The sequence below is a fragment of the Salvelinus namaycush genome, chromosome 17, assembly GCF_016432855.1.
Source record: "Salvelinus namaycush isolate Seneca chromosome 17, SaNama_1.0, whole genome shotgun sequence".
Classification (NCBI taxonomy): domain Eukaryota; kingdom Metazoa; phylum Chordata; class Actinopteri; order Salmoniformes; family Salmonidae; genus Salvelinus; species Salvelinus namaycush.
The window spans coordinates 14,464,319-14,486,492 of record NC_052323.1 but is presented as its reverse complement, the minus strand read 5'-3'; the positions used below and the strand labels follow the sequence as shown (position 1 = coordinate 14,486,492).

The 22,174-nt window shown below is 41.1% G+C and overlaps 1 protein-coding gene across 1 annotated transcript; it reads right to left on the bottom strand.

Annotated features, from left to right (window-relative positions):
* Positions 1 to 15,749: 15,749 nt before the first annotated feature.
* On the bottom strand, positions 15,750 to 19,591 carry LOC120062018 (zinc finger protein ZIC 4-like). The gene is made up of 2 exons (XM_039011819.1): positions 18,631 to 19,591; positions 15,750 to 16,378 (listed from the first exon to the last, which is right to left on the bottom strand). The coding sequence occupies exons 1-2, from the start codon at positions 19,589 to 19,591 to the stop codon at positions 15,750 to 15,752; spliced, it is 1,590 nt and encodes a 529-aa protein (XP_038867747.1).
* Between the last annotated feature and the right edge of the window lie 2,583 nt (positions 19,592 to 22,174).

Genomic DNA, 22,174 nt, shown 5'->3' with positions numbered 1-22,174 from the left:
CGCTGTTACACATATGTATTACTGTGTTTGCCAATTCACTGATTGATATAACTTCTCTTCAGAGAAGATGTGCAGATCATGTTGCGATGTGTCTTTAAACTAACCATAAGTACAGAAGATACAGAGAGGAGATAGCCGTGGGAAGATTTTTTACATTTATTTATTTCACCTTTATTTAACCAGGTAGGCTAGTTAAGAACAAGTTCTCATTTACAACTGCGACCTGGCCAAGATAAAGCAAAGCAGTTTGACACATACAACAACACAGAGTTACACATGGAATAAACAAACGTACAGTCAATAATACAGTAGAAAAAGTATATATACAGTGTGTGCAAATGAATAAGATAAGGGAGGTAAGGCAATAAATATGCCATGGTGGCGAAGTAATTACAATATACCAATTAAACACTGGAGTGATAGATGTGCAGAAGATGGATGTGCAAGTAGAGATACTGGGGTGCAAAGGAGCAAGATAAATAAATACAGTATGGGGATGAGGTAGTTGGATGGGCTATTTACAGATTTGCTATGTACAGGTGCAGTGATCTGTGAGCTGCTCTGACAGCTGGTGCTTAAAGTTAGTGAGGGAGATATGAGGCTTCAGTGATTTTTGCAGTCCGTTCCGGTCATTGGCAGCAGAGAACTGGAAGGAAAGGTGGCCAAAGGAGGAATTGGTTTTGGGGGTGACCAGTGAGATATACCTTCTGGAGCGCGTGCTACGGGTGGGTGCTGCTATGGTGACCAGTGAGCTGAGATCAGGTGGGGCTTTACCTAGCAAAGACTTGTAGATGACCTGGAGCCAGTTGGTTTGGCGACGAGTATGAAGCGAGGGCCAGCCAACGAGAGCGTACAGGTCGCAGTAGTGGGTAGTATATGGTGCTTTGGTGACAAAACGGATGGCGCTGTGATAGACTGCATCCAATTTGTTGAGTAGAGTGTTGGAGGCTATTTTGTAAATGACATCGCCGAAGTCTGAGGATCGGTAGGATGGTCAGTTTTACGAGGGTATGTTTGGCAGCATGAGTGAAGGATGCTTTGTTGTGAAATAGGAAGCTGATGTTTGGGGGGCTGAGCTACAGAAGGTTATATGGGTCTGCTAATACAGGGCTGGTAAAGGCCCAGTGCACTACTTTTGTGATTTTAAATGTTTTATTATTTATATATTTTTTTAATTCAGATTTTTCAGGGGGTGCTGCAGCACCTTCAGCACCCCTACTTCCCATGGCTATGGAGGAAAATGGTAGGATAGATTCTGTTCTGTCTTAATCAACAAAGAGGGAGGAGGTTTCTATAGAAACAATTATATTTTTGTCTTCCTCATTTGAATTATTCATTGTGCCACCGATTTATTTCTAATGAACACGTCACAATTTACATTTACATTAGATTAGGATCTCTCACAACTTCCGTTATGTATCTTTTTCACGAAAATACAATATATAACAAACAACCCCAACCTCAGGGTTATCGTCAAGATTACCAACCACTAAACCTCCCTTCATGTAACTTGTTAGCTAACCACAATGGGATGTGGCAGTGACTGTATTGGTCAAACCAATGGGGATTTTGTACTTCGTCACCGTAAATAAGTTCTCTTTCTTGGGGGGACAAATGAATATTTTGAAACCCCTCCCAGTTACGCAGGGCTATTGCGTAATTCTGTCACTTACATAACTGGGAGAATAACATGTGTCATTCACAACGTCAGTAATGCAGGTTGATGGTAATGTCACAGATATGGGTGTGGAGCTGGGGATGAGTGCTAATTACCCCAACTATATCCCCCTCTAATAACGGCCTAGAGGAGCTCTATGAAATACACTCTGTTCTTCCATGGGGGAATGGATTTTTGATCCTCCACCCAATCAATATCATCTAAAACACAGTATTCCCTAGGAGTCGAGATAAAAAATCATAATATCTGCCTTGGTCTTTTTCAAAGTCATTGGAATGAAGGATATGGGAAAACTTTGCAGCTTTAAAAGTTGTCAATGTTCATGTTCATGGAAAGTAGAATTGGGAGGAGAGATCTGTATCATACTGCCTGACTGCATGGAATTGTGATCAATCCAGAAATAGGGACACGTTACCCATAAGGACACGTGTGTCACCTCATGGGAAAATTACTCGGTTTTTAGAACTGGAATGTGCTAGAGAGAACCAGCAGACACTGGAGATCTCATTACCATATCATAGCACATGTCCGATAAAAGGTTACACTACCTTATGGATCGCCAAAAAGATGAAGGGACAGTCCACTCCTTTCCCTCTCTCCCTTCTAAATCCACTAGCTACCTGGCTTTCTCAAAGGGAGACTTTGACTGCTTACCCTCTCCCATGCCCCCTCATACTCCCTGCACTGTGGCTACAGATATCCTAAGGCTATCTCCCAAACTTCAGAAGTGCCAAAGTGGCACGAGACGACATTGCTAGTTCCGGCCCTCAGCGATTTGCTCTATGCACACATCATGATTTAGCGTATTATTTTGGGTGAGGAGTGGACAGATAAAACAACCAAAGGGCTTCTGAGGTTGTTCTAAAATGTCTCAACTGTGCATCCTTGGCTTCCCCTTTGAACCTCTCCGTCTCGGGCCTACACTGTATGGTCAGCACCAGACCAAATCCCATTCGTCCTCTCCATTAATGCAACAGCCTTAAACCAACATATCATCACAGTTCCAGAAGCTTGCTCTAACTCTAATTGAAATGGCCCAATGGGAATTCCTTGGTTCTGGTTGCCCCTTCATGCCCTATCCCCCAATTCCCCACCCTCCATCTATCACTGTAGCCCTGGTGCTCTTGTAACGAGGAGGGGTTAACAGCGAGGTTGCCGCACACATGCGTACTTACTGCCTCCTGAACAGTGGCCCCTCAGTTCCTTTGCATGTGTACATATGACGCCAGCAGAAAACCGGCATACAGCATCATGTCAAGTACATATTCATTTAGCTGCCAGGTGCCAAGGAGTGTTAGCTCGAGAGCATCAACAGAGATGTGCTCAGCAAATGGATGTACTTCAATGGGGATGTGATCAGAAACGCCATTCTTCCTTCAGATGTCGAGTTCACAGGCTTGATTACACAGCCCCCTCGCGACGCATCCTGCTACAGATAAAATTAAACACCCGCGATTACAAACGGCTTTGAAATACCCTGGACCACGATCAGTGTCATCCCTTATTTAAGCTCATCCTCAAAAGATGGAGATTTGAGGATTCATACACAAAGTATTCAAACGCTATATCGCACAGCAGCCACAAATTGTTACTAATTAAATGTGATGGTGTTAAGAGACAGCAAAGACAACAGCCGCTTAAGGTCTCTTGGTGCTGTGTTTGTCAAATCTAAGGGATTCTTCTCTTTGGGCGTTTTGATCAAAGCCTCTTTAACATTCTTTCACAAGTGCTCAACATGCATTCAGTGTAACGTAAATCATTAAGCAATGACATTAAAAAATAACATCTAATTTCTCATAGATAATAACCAGCTACGATGAAGCGCACATACACAGAAATAGGCAAAGATTTCTGCTCCAATGTGCTGTTTTAAGCATATTCATCTGCCTCTTCACATACATGAAAGCTGCCAGTTGCCCTTGCCAAGAAGTGGAGGACATTAAGGGAAGCGTCCTAGTTGATCTCTGATGACAAGGATCTGGATGAGAGATCATAGGCAAGGGGGCGAAAGCTGTGGTCATCCCCCTGAAAGGATGGCATTTCTCCTCGTGGGTCTTGGGCTTGCTAGATGTTGCCCCATCTTCAAACAGCACTAAAGAAAACCTTAGAGATGTGGATTTTGAAAGATGAACACAAAGGATTCAGTATGCTTCCCTTCGGAACACACATGCGTCCTGTCATGAGATAACCATTGTCAGCCGTATGGGCAAACTCCTGAGCTGATTGGCTCAAAAGAGACCTTTAAAGCCTTCATTTCTGCCCAGAGACTGGCTTATCAGAAAACTGTCCGAAATATCTCTTATGTAAGGCATGGATAATGAATGAAAGAAAAAAACAGCTTTTTTTAGAACCATCCACAGGGGTTCATTGAAATGCATCAAAAGACAAAAATGCATCAGATACCGAGATGGGCGTGGTCTTTAGCTCCTCCCAGATGCATCTCTCCCATTTTTTTCCAACGATAGCCTTTTTTGGGTAAAAGTCTGCTACAAAAAAGTCTGTGAGCGCTGTATGTTAGGGGGCTTGGGCTTTAGTTGACAGTGGAGCCCCAATTGCGAAGTGTGAATAGAGGGCTGTTTTAATAAGCCTGGTACCGGCTGAGCTACACAGGGGGGCTGGCACCAGAAAACTGCACTGCAGATGAAGATGAGAGAGAAATCCAAGGGATCAGTCTGGCCACATCAGAAGATCAGCGCTCATGGGGATTTCTGATTTCTGATTCTGCATTTCGCTGCGAGAAATATTACGCTTTTACACACTCGGTTGTCATCATTGCATTGTCTTACATAAGAGTCCTGCCACTGCTGGTGTGGTTCGTTTGAACGCCTGTTAATTGTCAAGTTGTCAACGGAACATAGAGGACATGAAACAGATTACCTTGTGAATCTTCTTTGAAAACATGTCCCACAACTCAATGGTACTCTACACGAGTAACATCTTCCTCTGACACCCATGTTTCATCCCTCTGATTGCCTACTGCACCACCTGACCTTTAGAATCAATGTTGGGTTCGTCTTCACCATCACTCTCATCACACACTGTCAGCATCAGAGTTGCGTCTGTGCCAAGCCCCTCAGAGCCCCACGTGCTCCGTTTGGAGAGAGATGAACACAACATTGAAATAAAGAAGACGGAGGCGCAGCTGCATCCAGTTTGTCATGTAAAGGGTTGCAGTTTCCCGTGGCGAGAGGTAAGGACCAGAGAGAACCTCAAATGGGGGCATAGATAAGTGAAACTTCATATATGGTGGAGGACACTATAGCTACCACAGGACCACACTGGCGAGTATGAAGAGATTAGGGGGCCAGTGTGAAGAAGTCATGGAGGGTAGCCAAGAGCAGAGGGAGAGAGACAGATGAGAGAGAAATTAGAAGAGGCGACGAAAAAGGAGGGGGAGGGCAGGGATGGATGGATGAAAAGAAACCGAGGTAGGGAGCAACAACACTACCGGCTTGACCTGGAGAAGATGGATCCAATTAAAATCACACTTGGTCGGCCTTATCACCACCCCCTCGCCATGCTGACGCAGTGCCACACTGGTCGGCCTAGCATGGTTTCTATACCATAGCAGTGGGGAGGGGAGTGGGCATATGTGGGGGCCACACGTCCCATGCAGGTTACATAAAATGTCTTAAATGGCGGTTGGCGATGACACATCTCGGCCAAAGATCCGGTGTGACAATGCGGCCCACCCTCTGGCACACTGGTGGGAATCTGGCCCTGTATATGAAAACAGAGATCGGCACAGCGGATAGGCTGAGTGTGACGGTGATTCAACGGATTCCAAGGTGAAACCAACATATTCACAGGAATTTGAACGTTACATTAGCAGCCGAAAAAATGGCGGCTGATTCTTGTTGCTAGGCAGAGAAGCAAAATAAAGATGGAGGACACTGAACGGCAGACTGGGAAGATAGGGTCCTATCATGCAGTACCAGTGTGTTACAGGGGGAGCGGCAGGGGCAGGGGTGTAGTAGGGCTGAGTGGTTATGGAATATTGCCATTGCTTTGTCAGGGAAACGAATATAGAGCTGGATCTGTGGGAGATTTCTGCACAGATGAGTTGTTGGTATTAGGGAAAAGACATCTAATTTCAGGGTGTTCAGCTCTGGCCTTCCTATGTACACATCATCACTGCGAATGCATAACAGATCAAATGGAGAAATAGATTTCCCCATGCAAACAGAGACATTTTCTAGGGCAGTTATGTGCACAATGGAATGACTGTTTTCCCCAAAATGTTTTCTGAGAGCAGATTTACTGACTTGGGAGGAAGATAAAAATGTAAAAAATCAGTCATGGCATAATGGATGTTAGATAACCTTCACAAGGATAATAGCTGAGGTTTGGATGGGATCATTTTTATGGAGGAAGGAAATATGAAGTAACCTCACTAACCTGCAACACGTCTCAGACAGACCCTAATCCGAGAACTAATATTGGCAGTATCCAACCAGACAAAGTCCTTAGACAAACATTCCATTTTTTGTGATATTTGATTGCATGGACAACAAAAGTAAATTTAACTCAAAATTCTGTTGTTGAAATCTTGGATAAATTGTAAATTACATGTTGATAACTTTCTGCAGATTCCATCATGTTGATACGTATGTTGAAATAATGCAGAAAAATACTGAGTTTATTAAAATAATTGCCTAGCGGGATGTCTCTTCGATCAGACAATCTCAATAACATGAATACATACTAAAATAGTGTTTTTATTCATGACTAATTCCCAGTAATATTGTTTTATTGTTATTTCACTATATCAATGTTATTATGTTGCATCAATGTTTGATTAAATTGATTGAACAAAGTCATCGACATACACAGTTCAATTTCACCCAGGTCTTAAAGGTCCAATGCAGCCATTTTTATCTCAGTATCAAATCATTTCTGGGTAACAATTAAGTACCTTACTGTGATTTTTTTCAATTCAAATTGTTTTAAAAAAAGGAACAAAAATTGCTTCTCAGCAAAGGGCAATTTCTCAAGCAAAAATGTTGCTAGGACTGTATAGGAGTGGTCTGAGTGGGGAGGGGAAAACTGAAAACTAGCTGTTATTGGCAAAGAGGTTTGGAACGCTTTCTTATTTAAGTGATAATGCCCGAGACGCCGGTGTTTGGAGGATATATTGGCACAGTGTTGTTGCAAACCGTGCCAATATATCCTCCAAACATCGGCTTTGAGCGCATTATCGCTTTTATACAACGGGTTACCAACATATTCAAATAATGATTGACATATTTTATGTTATTTTGATGAATTTATTCATACTATTTCATCCTTCCACGAGATATAGTCCCGACACATATTTAAGGTTACTACCGGCTGGTCGTTCGTTCTATCGGATCCAGAGACGCAACCCAGTCGTTATGGACGCAACCCAGTCGTTCGTTATAAATGTTAATTTCCATACTGGCTGCCAACGTTCTTATCCCTTGCTTGCTAGTTGGCCAAGTAGCTTAATTTACATTTGTTAAAGCTGTTTTCTAGTGACATTTATTTGGATACATCCATAACAATGAGCTAATGATGCGCGATTTCACCTGGCATAGAAAATGTGCTCTTTCGTCAGGACAATGTTGTTCAGAGGAGCTTGCCAACAACACAGCTAACACAATCACTTCGAATGGAAGCTGGAGAGACAGTAAACTAGATGCATTTCATTTCATGTTACCTGTTTTCTATTGACATTTATTTCTATATATCCATAAAAATGATGCCAGCTGATTCATGATTTCGACTGGCTGCCTGTCTGTGTCGTCCCGACTCCCGACACGTTCATTACTATGGGACAGCTGGAGATTGAATTTCAATATTAAAACAATGTCGGAGAGACAGACTGCAAGGTTTATACAAACCTCCGCTGTTCAAAACTAAATGTTAGTCTAAAAGAAATGGGAAATAATGTCTAGATGCTTTTTACAGTGGAGATCAAGTTTATAAATTGCCTGGCTGGGCTGATGAGACAGTGGATTGCGCAGTGAGATGGAACAGAGTAAATAGGCATTTAACGTCATAGATTTAACCAGTGGTAACTTGTGGAATAGCCAGTGGCTGGAATGTGGTTTTACACAATCAGCATCCAGGATTAGACCCACCGGTTGTATAATGGTCTATTAACTAATTTACTGCCTGGTGATGCCATCAAAACTCCATCCCACCAAAACAGGCTGAAATTTGAGGCAGTATTTTCAAACAGCTCTTACACTAAAAGGGCATTATCATCATTTTCACAATTTCACAGAATTAGGCCAACCTCATAGTGTGGAAATATACACTACTGTTCAAAAGTTTAGGGTTACTTAGAAATGTCCTTGTTTTTGAAAGAAAAGCACATTTTCTGTCCATTAAAATAACATCAAATTGATCAGAAATACAGTGTAGACATTGTTAATGTTGTAAATGACTATTGTAGCTTGAAACTGCAGATTTATTATGTAATATCTACATAGGCGTACAGAGGCCCATTATCAGCAACCATCATTCCTATGTTCCAATGGCACGTTGTGTTAGCTAATCCAAGTTTATCATTTTAAAAGGCTAATTGGTTCATTAGAAAACCCTTTTGCAATTATGTTAGCACAGCTGAAAACTGTTGTTCTGATTAAAGAAGCAATAAAACTGGCCTTCTTTAGACTAGTTGAGTATCTGGAGCATCAGCATTTGTGGGTTCGATTACAGGCTCAAAATGGCCAGAAACAAATAACTTTCTTCTGAAACTCGTCAGTCTATTCTTGTTCTGAGAAATGAAGGCGAGAAATTGCCAAGAAACTGAAGATCTGGTACAACGCTGTGTACTACTCCCTTCACAGAACAGCGCAAACTGGCTCTAACCAGAATATAATGAGGAGTGGGAGGCCCCGGTGCATAACTGAGCACGAGGACAAGTACATTACAGTGTCTAGTTTGAGAAACAGACACCTCACAAGTCCTCAACTAGCAGCTTCATTAAATAGTACCCGCAAAACCCCAGTCTCAACGTAAATAGTGAAGAGGCGACTCCGGGATGCTGACGTTCTGATTGTAAGCGTCTTTGTGTGTGGAGTAAAGGTCGTCCTGAGTTCTTTTTCCTCTGGTTGCACATTTAACATGCTGATAGAAATTTGGTAAAACGGATTTAAGTTTCCCTGCATTAAAGTCCCCGGCTACTAGGAGTGCCGCCTCTGGGTGAGCGTTTTCTTGTTTGCTTATGGCGGAATACAGCTCATTCAATGCTGTCTTAGTGCCAACCTCTGACTGTGGTGGTATGTAAACAGATACAAAGAATACAGATGAAAACTCTCTCGGTAGGTAGTGTGGTCTACAGCTTATCATGAGATACTCTACCTCAGGCGAGCAATAGCTCGAGACTTCCTTGGATATCTTGCACCAGCTGTTGTTTACAAAAATACATAGACCGCTGCCCCTTGTCTTACCAGATGCCGCTGTTCTATCCTGCCGGTACATCGTATAACCAGCCAGCTGTATGTTGATGTTGTCGTCGTTCAGCCACGACTCTGTGAAGCATAAGAAGCTACAGTTTTTAATGTCCCGTTGGTAGTTTAATCTCCTGCGTAACTCGTCGATTTTACTGTCCAAAGATTGCACATTTGCTAGCAGAATGGAGGGAAGTGGGGGTTCATTCGATTGCCTACAAATTCTCAGAAGGCAGCCCGACCTTCGGCCCCTCTTTCTCCACCTCCTCTTCACGCAGATCACGGGGATCGGGGCCTGTTCTCGAGGAAGCAGTGTATCCTTCGTGGCAGGCTCGTCAGAGTCGTGAAAGGAAAAATAGAATTCTGGTAGTCCGTGGTGAGTAATCGCAGTCCTGATGTCTAGAAGTTATTTTCGGTCATAAGAGACGGTAACATTATGTACAAAATAAGTTAAAAAAATAAGTTACAAACAACAAATAAACAAACACAAAATACACAATCGGCTGGGGGCACGTAAAACGTCGGCCATCTTCTCCGGCGCCATCTTACTTATTTACACAGGAAATCACGTTTTTCACTGCACTGGGCCTTTAAACGATATGGTTTCAAGGTTTGGTTGACATCAAATTAAATTCACATTGACAACTCAATCAAACATTCATCAAACTGGACGTTGATCTGACGTCTTTGCACGGTGACTGATGACTCATGAAGCAAGCACACACACTAGCTGTTGATAAAGTTAATCTAAATTAAGGGAACCAGACCTAACGATCTTATGAGGTTCTGGAAGGAATAGGTGATGAGGTTCTGGAAGGAATAGGTGTGTCTCTCCCTTCTTTCTAATCCTCATCTTGTTTTTTGATTGCACCTCATCTCACATTGGTTGAGTGCCTTCTACTCCTCTCCAATCTGAGGTTCAGACAATTTTATCATCTCTCATTTAATATTACAGTTCTTTTATGAGAGGTCTCTGAAAGAAGGCAACACAAAACATCAACAAGTTCTTGCAAATTATAGGATCCGTAATCAAATGTCCACTCTCTCAAAAAGCAAATTAGATGACTTCTCAGACAGATGGCTTGGGTCTTTGACCCGCTCGTTATTTATTTCCCTGGGCCGACATAGAGGGCAAACACCCAACCGTGGTCTAACTCAGTGGGATTTGCAAAATACACCATCCAAACATCCTGCCTTCACTAAAGAGGCGTCCTCATGAATATCGTGTACGACATACACTAATACGACACACTTCAGTTTACATGAAAGCCCCAACACGCTTATCACCTTTTGCAGCATCCGGAAAAGTGCTACCTCGTGAGGAAATTGACTGTGTGCTGAGCTGCTGTTGTTGGCGATGGGTGCTGCAGTCAAAGCAAGCAGGGAAAAACAGTTTAGGAGGTGGAGAACTCAAATACATGATAGGACACACAGCTTGTGCAGCCGTGTCTATTGTTATCAAGAGGCTACAGGTGATGGGCCTCAATATTTTTTTTGTTACCTTTATTTAACTAGGCAAGTCAGTTAAGAAAAAAAGTATTATTTACAATGACGGCCTACCCCGGACGACACTGGGCCAAATTTGCGCCCCCTTATGGGACTCCCAATCATGGCCGGTTGTGATACAGCCTGGAATCAAACCAGGGTCTGTAGTGACACCTCTAGTACTGAGATGCAGTGCCTTAGCCCGCTGTGCCACTCAGGAGCCTGCATATAACTAAGAACAAGAACACAAAGCAGACAGTCAGTCAGTCATTCTGAGCTGTAACCATGACATCGCTGTAGGCCATGACATCATCATTACAAAAACATTCTGGGAGAAAGAAAATCAACAATGAACTTGTTTCAGTTTAACTTGGGAAAAAAAACATGTTCCATGACATTGGTTATCTTTCATCAGCAGAACATTACTTTAGAATAAATCTGTATAGATATTTGTTGTGACAATAATGACAACCCTTCTGACCTATTAAACTTTCAGAATGACACAAGTATATTGTAGCCCAGCTTTGCACATCAGAGGTAGAGTATAGCATGTACGGGAAACACAAAATGGTTTGAAAAACACTATTTTAGCCTCGTTCTATTTTTCCAAAATCGTATAAGGCCCTGTCAGACACTGTCCCGACTTACCACACTCCGACATATCTATGTTGCCGACTAAACTAAATCACTGCTGTCCCCTTAATACCACAGAGTGGATTCCTAGAAACTGAACAGTGTGAAGTAAAAGTATGGAATGGCAGACTCATAGTGTGGTACACCAAAATGGTCTCCTCAACCATAAACTGTCTGCACAAGTACGTATATTTTACTGCAGTAAAACACATCCATACTCTCTTAGAAAAAAGGGTTCCAAAGGGTTCTTTGGCCGTCCTCATAGGAAAACCCTTTTTGGTTCCAGGTAGAACCCTTTCGGGTTCCATGTAGGATCTAAATGGAACCTAAAAAAGGTTATTCAAAGGGTTATCCTATGTGGACAGCCGAAGAACCCTTTTAGGTTCTTGACAGCACCTTTTTTTCACAGGGTATGATATGATCATGTTAAAGCACCAATGAGGTCATCAATGTGGAGTGACTCTCATCGGGTGGCATGGCTACTGTACACTGACCCCCTTTCTCCAGTCAGACAAGTGGACATGGACACTTATTGCAGGCATCATTTTCAGCCTGTCACAAATATGCGCCTAGTTAGCTGTGCTGAATTCTGTGGCCACTGCTTTTCCAGCACCTCTCCCTTTTAACTAGACTGTAATGATTTGTGCCTGAGGCTCCATCTTTGACAGTGGGAATTGGATGTGTAAACTATGAATGAGTTATATTATAGTAATAACTGTCCAGGGATGAAATCGGTCGTTTTAACAGTAATAGACTATGAATCATTAGAGGCACTGAGTTCAGCCATAGCAGAGAGTGCGGCAGGTATCCTAGTGGTTAGAGCATTAGGCCAGTAATTAAAAGGTTGCTGGATCGAATCCCCGAGCTGACAAGTTAAAAATCTGTTGTTCTGCTCTTGAACGAGGCAGTTAACCCACTGTTCCCCAGTAGGCCGTCATTGTAAATAAGAATTTGTTCTTAACTGACTTGCCTAGTTAAATAAAAAGACAGACAGGCATGATGTATGGAATAGATGGCAGTACTAGGATCTGTCTGTGTTACTGTAATATATCTGTCACTGTCATATCTGTACTAGGATCTCTCTGTTTTACTGTAATATCTGTACTAGGATCTCTCTGTGTTACTGTAATATCTGTACTATCATCTGTCAGTGTTACTGTAATATCTTACCTAGGATATGTCTGTGTTACTGTAATATCTCTGTCTGTGTTATGTAATATCTGTAGTATCTGTCTCTGTTACTGTCATATCTGTACTAGGATGTCTATGTTACTGTAATATCTGTACTATCATCTGTCAGTGTTACTGTAATATCTGTCCTAGGATATGTCTGTGTTACTGTAATATCTCTGTCTGTGTTATGTAATATCTGTAGTATCTGTCTCTGTTTCTGCCATATCTGTACTAGGATGTCTATGTTACTGTAATATCTGTACCAGGATCTGTCTGTTTTACTGTCATATCAGTAGGATCTGTCTGTTACTGTAATATATGTAATATGATCTATCTGTATTACTGTAATATCTGTACTAGAATATGTCTGTGTTAATGTAATATTTGTACTCAGATCTGTATGTGTTACTGTAATATCTATGTCTGTGTTACTGTCACATCTATACTAGGATATGTCTGTTTTACTGTAGTACATGTACTAGGATCTGTCTGTTTTACTGTAATATCTCTGTCTGTGTTACTGTAATATCTGTGCTATGATCTGTTTATGTTACTGTAATACATGTAGTAGGATCTGTCTGTTTTACAGTAATATCTCTGTGTTACTGTAATATCTGTACTAGGAGCTGTCTGTTTTACTGTAATATCTATACTAGGATCTGTCTGTGTTACTGTAATATCTGTACTATAATCTGTATGTTTTACTTTAATATCTGTACTAGAATTAGGGATATCTAGGGCTAGCTCGCTCTATAATATCAAATAAATCATTGTTCACAAACGGATTTAACACTGACGCAAGTACACTGTGATATGAGTCGGATCAAACATCTGAATGGCTTTCTCAAAGACTGGAATTCAGACAAAAAGGCATAGCAAACACCCACAATGAAACAACGGTTTAGGTCTGTGCAGTCCGCTTACAATTGGATATCAACTGCTTACTGTGATGAAAACCATGGGGCAGAAACATATAGTACAATAAACGTTGTTTTATAAGTCAATTGCAAATAGTAGAAGGTAATGTTATAAACCTATATTTTCCCTGTGCTATTCTTCTGCAGTGCACTTTTGATTGAATTTCACTTTAGTTCCAAAGGTCCTGTAAATAACAGGGCTTTCGAACAGGGCCATTACTTTTGCTGTACAAATCACTAGATTCCAAAACATCAGCGAACTGGTCAAATAATCAAACATTTCACAGTTTGACACAGATAGCCAATAGCATTAAATAATAAAATGTAAGGAAGATATTTGCCAGACTCAACCTGACAGCATGATAGGTCAGTTAGGAAATATAAGTATTAGTAAAATGTAGTTAATCACCAAGACAGCAACCTTCACCGAGGCCCGCAAACTTGAAAATGGGTACTTTGGATAGTGTGCTCTTGCATGCACCGAGGTGGAGAGTGTGGCCCACGTTTGAGAAAAACTATATTGTGATAAATGGAATTGAGAAATGGGCCAGACAGTCGCACAGCTATGACTGTGGCAAATACGCACGCCCTAATGTATACCAGGTGCCGCTATGATTTCTAGGATATCAACTGCCTACACTGCAATCAATAATGGCTTTCCCCTGCGCCATCACTGTGCGTCATCATGGGCCAAGACAGCACCCAACTTGTCATCAATACCACTGTTTGTTTGCCCTAAATAGCACAGAAACCGACATTTGCTAAAACATTCAATGATGTAGCCTATTGACCTCGATTTCCGCTTGATTTCGGTAAGCTGCTCCATATCAAATGAAACTCGTCAACTGTCAAGAGCGCAAGGATTTGGTGTGAATCTTGATTCATGTCTTAATAAGTGTGCACTCCTAATAACATTTTACAAATTAAATTGAGAGTATATGGGCCCATGTATAACACGGCCACCTCGCGGTCGGCTATTTTAGGTGAACCAAGATGTTCAGAATTCAGTGCAGGCTAATACAGAATTCAATGTATTGCATGAAATGATCATTCAATTCCAAGACACCTATGTATGAAATGCTAAGTACATTTCAAGTAATCTGAACCAATGCACGGTTATAGTAACACTGAAATGAACAAAGCGCGTTGAGTCTGTGAGGAGTCATTGTGGTACTATTGCACATTTTCTTTGACAATGCATTGGGCTTAATCACAGAGCCTGATCAAAGAGAATGTACTTCAATTAAATATTGAATGCATAATTCATGTTACAGTATGTACAGTAGAATTGTAATTAAACATGTACATTCTTATCGAGAATACCTTCGATTGTGTTCTCAACTGATGCCGGAAAAAAACAAATACACAAAAATTCATAAAATATCAATATACAAAGAACGAATTTTAGTATATGCTGAGGAGGGAGGGTGTAGGCGGGAGAGGCGGATCATGCTTCATACACTATATTCTACACTCCACTCTTCTTGGAACAGAGCAAAGCAGCTGAAAAGCTTTATAGGCCTAATGCACCTTCCTTTCATCTGATGTTAATCATGATATTTAACAAATTAGTGGTATAATGACTATAATGATATGATATTAAATTATGATACAAATCATAGGATGTCATAATTGTTTCACTTGTTATTTGGCCTCAAAATTAGACTTGACGAGAAATAATAGGTTTTCAATCAAATTTTATTTCCAAGTTCTGCCTTACATTAAACACGACATAAGTAATGCACGTGTCTATGCTTTTCCACAATACAATACAGTTACATTCCACGAAGACCCAGTCCTTTATATAAACTGGTATAGCCTTCCAAGCAACAATACAGTTACATTCCACGAAGACCCAGTCCTTTATATAAACTGGTATAGCCTTCCAAGCAACAATACAAGTATAGTTCCTTTTATATCACGTTTGCTACATTCAGATATGCATATAGACCTATATATATCGACGCATAGACATCCCCGTTGAATCCATTTCGTTTCCTTGTCCTATAGAAAGCATCTATGAGGGTGACCATTCAAATAATAGGCAGATCTACTGTAGACAGCATTTCTATTCATGATGTTCTATTCTAATACTCCAGCAGAAGGGGGGTGAGTGTTCACTGTAGCCTACACGTGTGTTACAATAGGCCCGTTTCTTACAGCTGACATAACTCAAGGCCCACCACACATAGGCCTATATAGTTTGTGCGTCACAGAACAGTTAAAGCTTACCATCACGCATTTCGCAACGCTGTATATATAGTTGAGCAAGTTTTCAAAACTACGACACATAATAACTTCGACGTGGCACATTTGTATAGTTTACAACATCGACAAGAAACACACGCAATAATAGGCCTATATAATCCAAGAACAACAGACGTCATAACAGAAATAGACCCAAGTTGTGTAGGTCAACGTCACTCAGGCGACATAACTGAGTCAAATGGATGATATGTCGTTGTTACACTGCTTTGGTGAGAAAGCGTCCACGCCACTGTGGCACGTATACCACCCATTGACAATACTTTTCTGAAAGGGTGAGGCAGTGGAAAATGTCCTGGAGCTCTGGGCGAAACTGTGGCCTGCCTGACTGCATGGGTATTGGGTGGGCTCAGGTCTGTAACTGCCCCTCTGGATCAACAATGGATCCAAGAGGCCCTGCGACCTATGTGAGGAGTAGTCCAAACTGTTGTCAAATGTGTGGTGGAAACGTGACCTCAGAGTGGACTCGTTTTGAAGCTCAGGGGATAAGGACTCTTGGGAAGTGGGGGGCTGAGGTTGTGTCACCGTGGTGGACAAGGCGGTTTCGGATTGATCTGTTACTTCGGGTGACCTGGCCACAGCAAGGTGTTCCCCGTCCCCATCGCTGCTTTTCGCGCTGTATACCTTGCAGTGGAGCTTCATGTGCTTCCGGAGGGAACTTGGGTGGGTGTAACACTTCTCACACCCTCTGACCTTGCACATGTAGGGTTTATCACTGGAGTGCACGTGAGAGTGCTTCTTTCTGTCGCTGCTGTTAGCAAACCTCCGATTGCAGCCCTCGAACTCACATTTAAAAGGTTTTTCACCTAAACGTGCAAAGAGAGAAATGACCGCGTGTTACGATATGGTGCCTGATTTGTTCTAAACCTCTAGGTTAGGCTTGTGAATTCATCTAAACTTACATTTCTATTGTTATACATTTGCACATAAACAAGTGACGATCGAAATGATGATAACTGTGAGTTTATGACCAAGTGGTGTGTAGGCCTATAGGCCTATAGGCCTATTTCCAAAACTTTCTTAAAATATTAGATAGTCATGTCGATTTGAGTTTTGGGTTAATTTCCTGTGTAATGTGCAATAACAATTCATGTGAATGCCTACATTAAACTTGATCACAATTTAAAACAGTTGTGTTGTCTTTACACTAACCTTAGGCTTAATATTAACGTTAACATAACTCCTAAACCATAACTTCGATTCTAGGCCTAAACCCTGAATAAAGGGTAGAATTGCACAAAGCATAATGAACATTTCATGAATACTGTAGTTTATTATAGGCCTACACGGAAAATGCCCCAAAAACTACTCTAAACGGAGACTTCCGTCAAAAATTGTATCGAAGATATGACGAAGATAATCATGAACATAATCAACATGGCAAGAAGTGGAACAGATCATTCCCATAGAAGTTTACCATACCCATGAAACTCCATTCATATCGTCAATGATTTACCCCAAGGCCGCAGTAAAACAGGCCCATAATCTATCAAGGGATATGTCAAACCGTCGATCTCCCCAAGTCCGACCCTGGTTATTAACATGCTTTGCTATGTTTGAACAATTCTGTCCTGTATCCAGCGAACAAGGCAGAAGATCAAAACTCATATTCCTACAGATAAATGAGTGTGGGTAGGCCTACTCTTGAAATTGGGATTAGGCCTAAATCGCAAAATTTGTTGAAACAGGGTGTTTTCTCGTCTCAATAAGTCCCAACAAACCATCATTTATTTCTAAAATAATATTTTTTACAGACGAACATTAATATTTCAGTACATGCATCTGTATTTACTGTTTAATTCGATTAAAACGATACTATTCACTCAATCCAATATAAATGTTGTCACGTAGGCCTACATTTGAACATCAATGCAAAGTTTGCTATAATGTGGCGTTGGCATGTATAATATTTAAGGGTTCTTACCATAAATGTTTGTCACTGAAGGTTTTTCTCTTTGTGTTGATTTAGATAGCTCTGGCTACCAACGATATAATTATTAATAAATGTTTGTCCACACTACATTTCTCTTTAAGGAAACATTCGACTAATTTATATTTTTTTAAAGGACAACATAAACTGTGTTCAATTATCTACGAGCTAAATTTCCACTGCACTTTAACATTTAAATCCTGTTGATCTCTGTGAAATTTAGCAGAGATCAGACTACAAAGGCATTGTGTTGTCTATACCTCATAACCTACTTGGCTGCTGTGTTCTACTACTACACGTCCGGCGTTGTTCCTGCGCCTGCGCAGAGAGGAGGCCTCCCTACTGGGGCTGCAACTGAGCGAAGAGTAAAAGCTACGTCACAACTCTCCGGTGTCCCGGTATTTATTTATTTATTTATTTATTTAAGTGAATGAATGGGCAAAGCACTCAAACAAATGGGCCTGAAAACTACTTGTCTGTAGCAGTAGTACTACAGGTCTTCTGTCCTACTATTTGCAGTTGCTCATGCTTCTCTCCTGTACAACTACCACCACAACAATAACGACAGGCTATAAAGTCATAACCATATTATAGAAACTACACAGACAACAACAGCACCACGAACATCATAAATAATGACGACAATATGACGATATTAATAACAAATAATCTGATTATTGAAAATAATAATAATAACAATAATAATATAATACAAATCCTAATAATAATAGAGTATGCACATTTTCATTATCAAAAATCTGGCATGGCAGACAGTGACTATAATTCAAAACAATCAAAAGTAAGTTCAAACAATTGTTTTTGCTAATATTTTTGTGCGCTATAAAATGTTACATAAATGTCATTATACATACATGAGTTTTGTTACACAATCTAACTTGTGTATATAATGATATCATTTAGTAAAATATAAACATCAAACATTTAAAATGTGGTTTAAATGAGGTTATCAACCATTTCTCATAGAGTAAATTTAGCCCCTAAAAATTAACAAGATTTTGGCAAATTTGATCGTTGATTAGATTTTTTTCTGCCAACTTTTATGCTAAATATTTTCCATTATTGTTATTATTATTATCATTGCTATTATTTACACTAATAGTTACATACCTGTGTGTGTCCTCTTGTGAATCTTGAGGTTCTCTGATCTTGCAAAAACTTTTTCACAACCGTGGAAAGGGCAGGGAAATGGCTTTTCCCCTGTGTGGACTCTGACGTGGTTCACCAGCTTGTACTTGGCTTTGAAAGGCTTTCTGTCCCTCGGACAATTCTCCCAGTAACACACGTATTCAGAGTGCTCTGGTCCTCCGACATGTTCCACTGTCACATGGGTGACAAGTTCATACATAGTCCCGAAGGTTCTGGCGCAGTACTGCTTCCCAGACCCCTCTTGGCTGTCAGTCCACTTACACACCAGTTCGTGCTTCAGGTTCTGTCTGGAGCACCTGAGGAAAGCGTCACCTCCTCCACGCTGAATTGCCATGTTCAGCGGTTTGTAGAGACCCAGGAACTGAGAAACGAGTTGTTGGCTGTTTCCCCTGGGGCCGTTGATGCTCTGACCGTAAGGGTGCGTCCGGGTGAGGAGGTCCCCAGGTAGACCCAACATCACTTGACCGGAGAGATCTCGGGTCGCGTCGGAGGAACCATGGGCCTGCTCGTGATATGCGGTGAAAAAAGCATGGCTTCTGCTATCTCTATAGCTAGGCAGGTCACGGTACCTTCCAATCCCGCCATGTTGGTTACTTCTTGATACCAGTTGATCAGTGACGGGTGGCATTCCGGTTCCAGAAAGATTGGCTCCAATGACAATACCCCTAGGGCTGTGCTCTAAACGGTGGCTGGAGTATCCAGAGTCTCCAAAATGGGGAACCGAATGGTCAACATATGCACTGGACCTCGTCTCAGGGTAGTCTCGCAAATTGTGCGAGGGGCAGAGTTTTAAGGAACTGCCAGTGGGGTGCCCCATGTGCTCCCCTGCCAAAGGTGGCAGCACCACGCTGGGTTCAGTATTGCTCTCCCCGGGGTTGACGCAAGAAAGAGGACAGCCACTAAACCTCGACAGGCTTGTCATGTTTTGCTGTGAGTTTGTCTGTGAGTTTGCAAAATCAACCAATTCTGTGCTCAAGATTTACATAGAGATCTTGTTTCCAGAAATCTTGTTTCCATTTTCTTTGCTGTTTATCATCTGCATGTGAAATGTTTGGCCGTGAACTTCCCAGTAGTAGGAACCAGACTCAAGTTCGTTAAAGTTAGTGTGAGTCCCATGCCGTTCACTTTGCCCTCTTGATTTGTGGCAATAACAGTGGTAGTAAAAATGCTTCGAAACAGGCCATGGTGCAATATAAAAGCACAGCAGGAAAACCTGCTTTTAAAAAAGGGCCTTTGGGATTGGTTGGAATGTGGCATGATTGACAGGCGCTGGGTTTGTTTTAAAAGGGACACGCAGGCGTTCACTGCACGACTCCGTTTTCAAATATCTCAGAGAAAATGCTTTGAAATGTGCCGCGGTATACACTGCCAAATATTGGTGGCTCTTTGACTGTAAGCGACACAATACAAGCGCCTATTCGTAAATGTCTATTTACTGGACATTTTTATGTGGAAGTCTACAAAATGAAAATATTGAAATGCAATGTTGAAGTATCAAACGTCAGAGCTTTTAATTTCATTTCAATGTTTATTTTACTTGAAGGAATAGGTTCCAAAATGACATTCTAGGTGAAGATTGCGGGGGGTTTTCTGACAGGGGGCAAACGAAAACAAAGGAGAGTAGCCCTATACCCTAAAAAGACCTAAAACAATCACAATATCAATACATTTGGCGTACTAAAAACAACTATATTTTGCTAAACAAAAATAAGTAAGTAACTTTAAAACAAGTTACAGAATTGCTGATAAAAAAATAAGTTGATATGACAGAAGATAAAGTTTTGTTGCAAGTCAATGGACCATATTATGTCCGGATAGCCAGACTGTAAAATATGAAACCATAAATCTGTATGCACTCCGTTGCATGATCTTGCTGAATGGTGGAGTACAAGGTTCTGGCCTCAAGGCAAAAGGGCAATAACCCAATCAAAACAAGTAGACACTTTGCATATGGGATTTCTACTAACTAATTTGTAAGGAAAAAACGTATAATTTATTTATTGATATTCGAACAGGCCTATACGTTGATTTTCCAATGGCTTTCCATAAACGTGTTCCATAAACCGTTCATTTTTTTCCCATATTCTTGCCAGCCTACTTTTAATTTCGCTGACAACTCTAAACCAATTGGATTTTCTCTCACGTCATGCAACATCACCTGATTTAACGAGCATGTTTTGCAAAGTCAACCTTCTTCATATCCTGACACACTGTAACTGCAGGCATTCATATAGGCTACCGTAGCGCCTTTAATTGGATCCACTCTGTCCTGTTTTATGCATGTAGGCTATGATCATGGGGAGAAACTGTGACGTATTATTTATATAGGTGTTCAACCAGCAGAATCTTTCACTTGTAGACAATGAACAGCGAAAATATGACTATTGTGAAAAGTAAACTGTATCTCCAAGGGCTGCAGTGAAAAGTGGAACTCGGGCCATACAACAACTCGTCTGTCTGGCAAACACATTTCAAACCGTATCTTATCCTGCCAAATTATTAGAGTTGTATTTAGCGGGTTTTAGTTGTAAATGATGAAGGCCCCCCCCCAAAAAACGATGTTCCCAAATTAATAGTCCATGCGTCTTCGTTTGGTTATAGAAGGCCTATATTTTAATTTAAGCCACTAATTTGGATGCAGAGGTGCACATCGAATGTAGATTTAATTAGTCAACTATTATTTATCAAGACTGTCTTGTCCTCTAACTTTCAGTCCAGGTTCAACATTATTGTTCTGATGTCACAAGTCACTAGGCCCAGACAAAACGAGCGAGGCCCACTTGACATAAAGTGCCTTAATGTAGACAAACAGCATTGGCCAAACTTTGTAATTATTATAATGGTTGCTCATGTTGGTCGGCCTTTAATTAACCTGGCGCATTTCCATCGGCCATATACATTGGCCTATACTCAAAACATCACGTTTCAGTCACTAGCATAGTATAGCCTATAAAATAGCCTACAACAGGGTTTCAAGATTTTAGGGGATATCCTCCTTTCGAAATAAATTGTAAAACAAAAAGTAGATCAACAAAGTTGGTGAAAACTCACTTTTGTGATCAATTATGCTCATTGCCATTTGTCTCCGCATGCACCTTTCATTGAGGCCCACTATCTTTCAGAGCTGTTGTCTATTTACATTTACATTTGAGTCATTTATCAGAAACTCTTATCCAAAGCGACTTACAGGAGCAATTATGGTTAGGTGCCCTGCTTAAAGGCACATTGACAGATTTTTCACGGATGCGGCTCAGGAATTCGAACCAGCGAACTTTCGGTTACTGGCCCAAAGCTCTTAACCCCCTAGGCTACCTGCCACCCCTTTTATTGATTTATTGACATACCCAGAAACAACCCAACATCTTTCGGTTGTGTCCTCTAACATTTCAGTGAAATTGATGTGGTGGCCTACATTGTAAAAACAATTATTGAGATTCAGTCAAAATGACTCATTTTATCTAGCCAAGTCAACTACATTAGCGAAATTTGTTAATAAAAATAAAAA

Coding starts and splice junctions, on each gene's coding strand:
- LOC120062018 (XM_039011819.1), bottom strand. CDS start 19,591: ATGACAAGCCTGTCGAGGTTTAGTGGCTGTCCTCTTTCTTGCGTCAAC. Junction 16,379..18,630: donor TCACAAGAGGACACACACAG/GTATGTAACTAT, acceptor TTGCACGTTTAG/GTGAAAAACCTTTTAAATGT.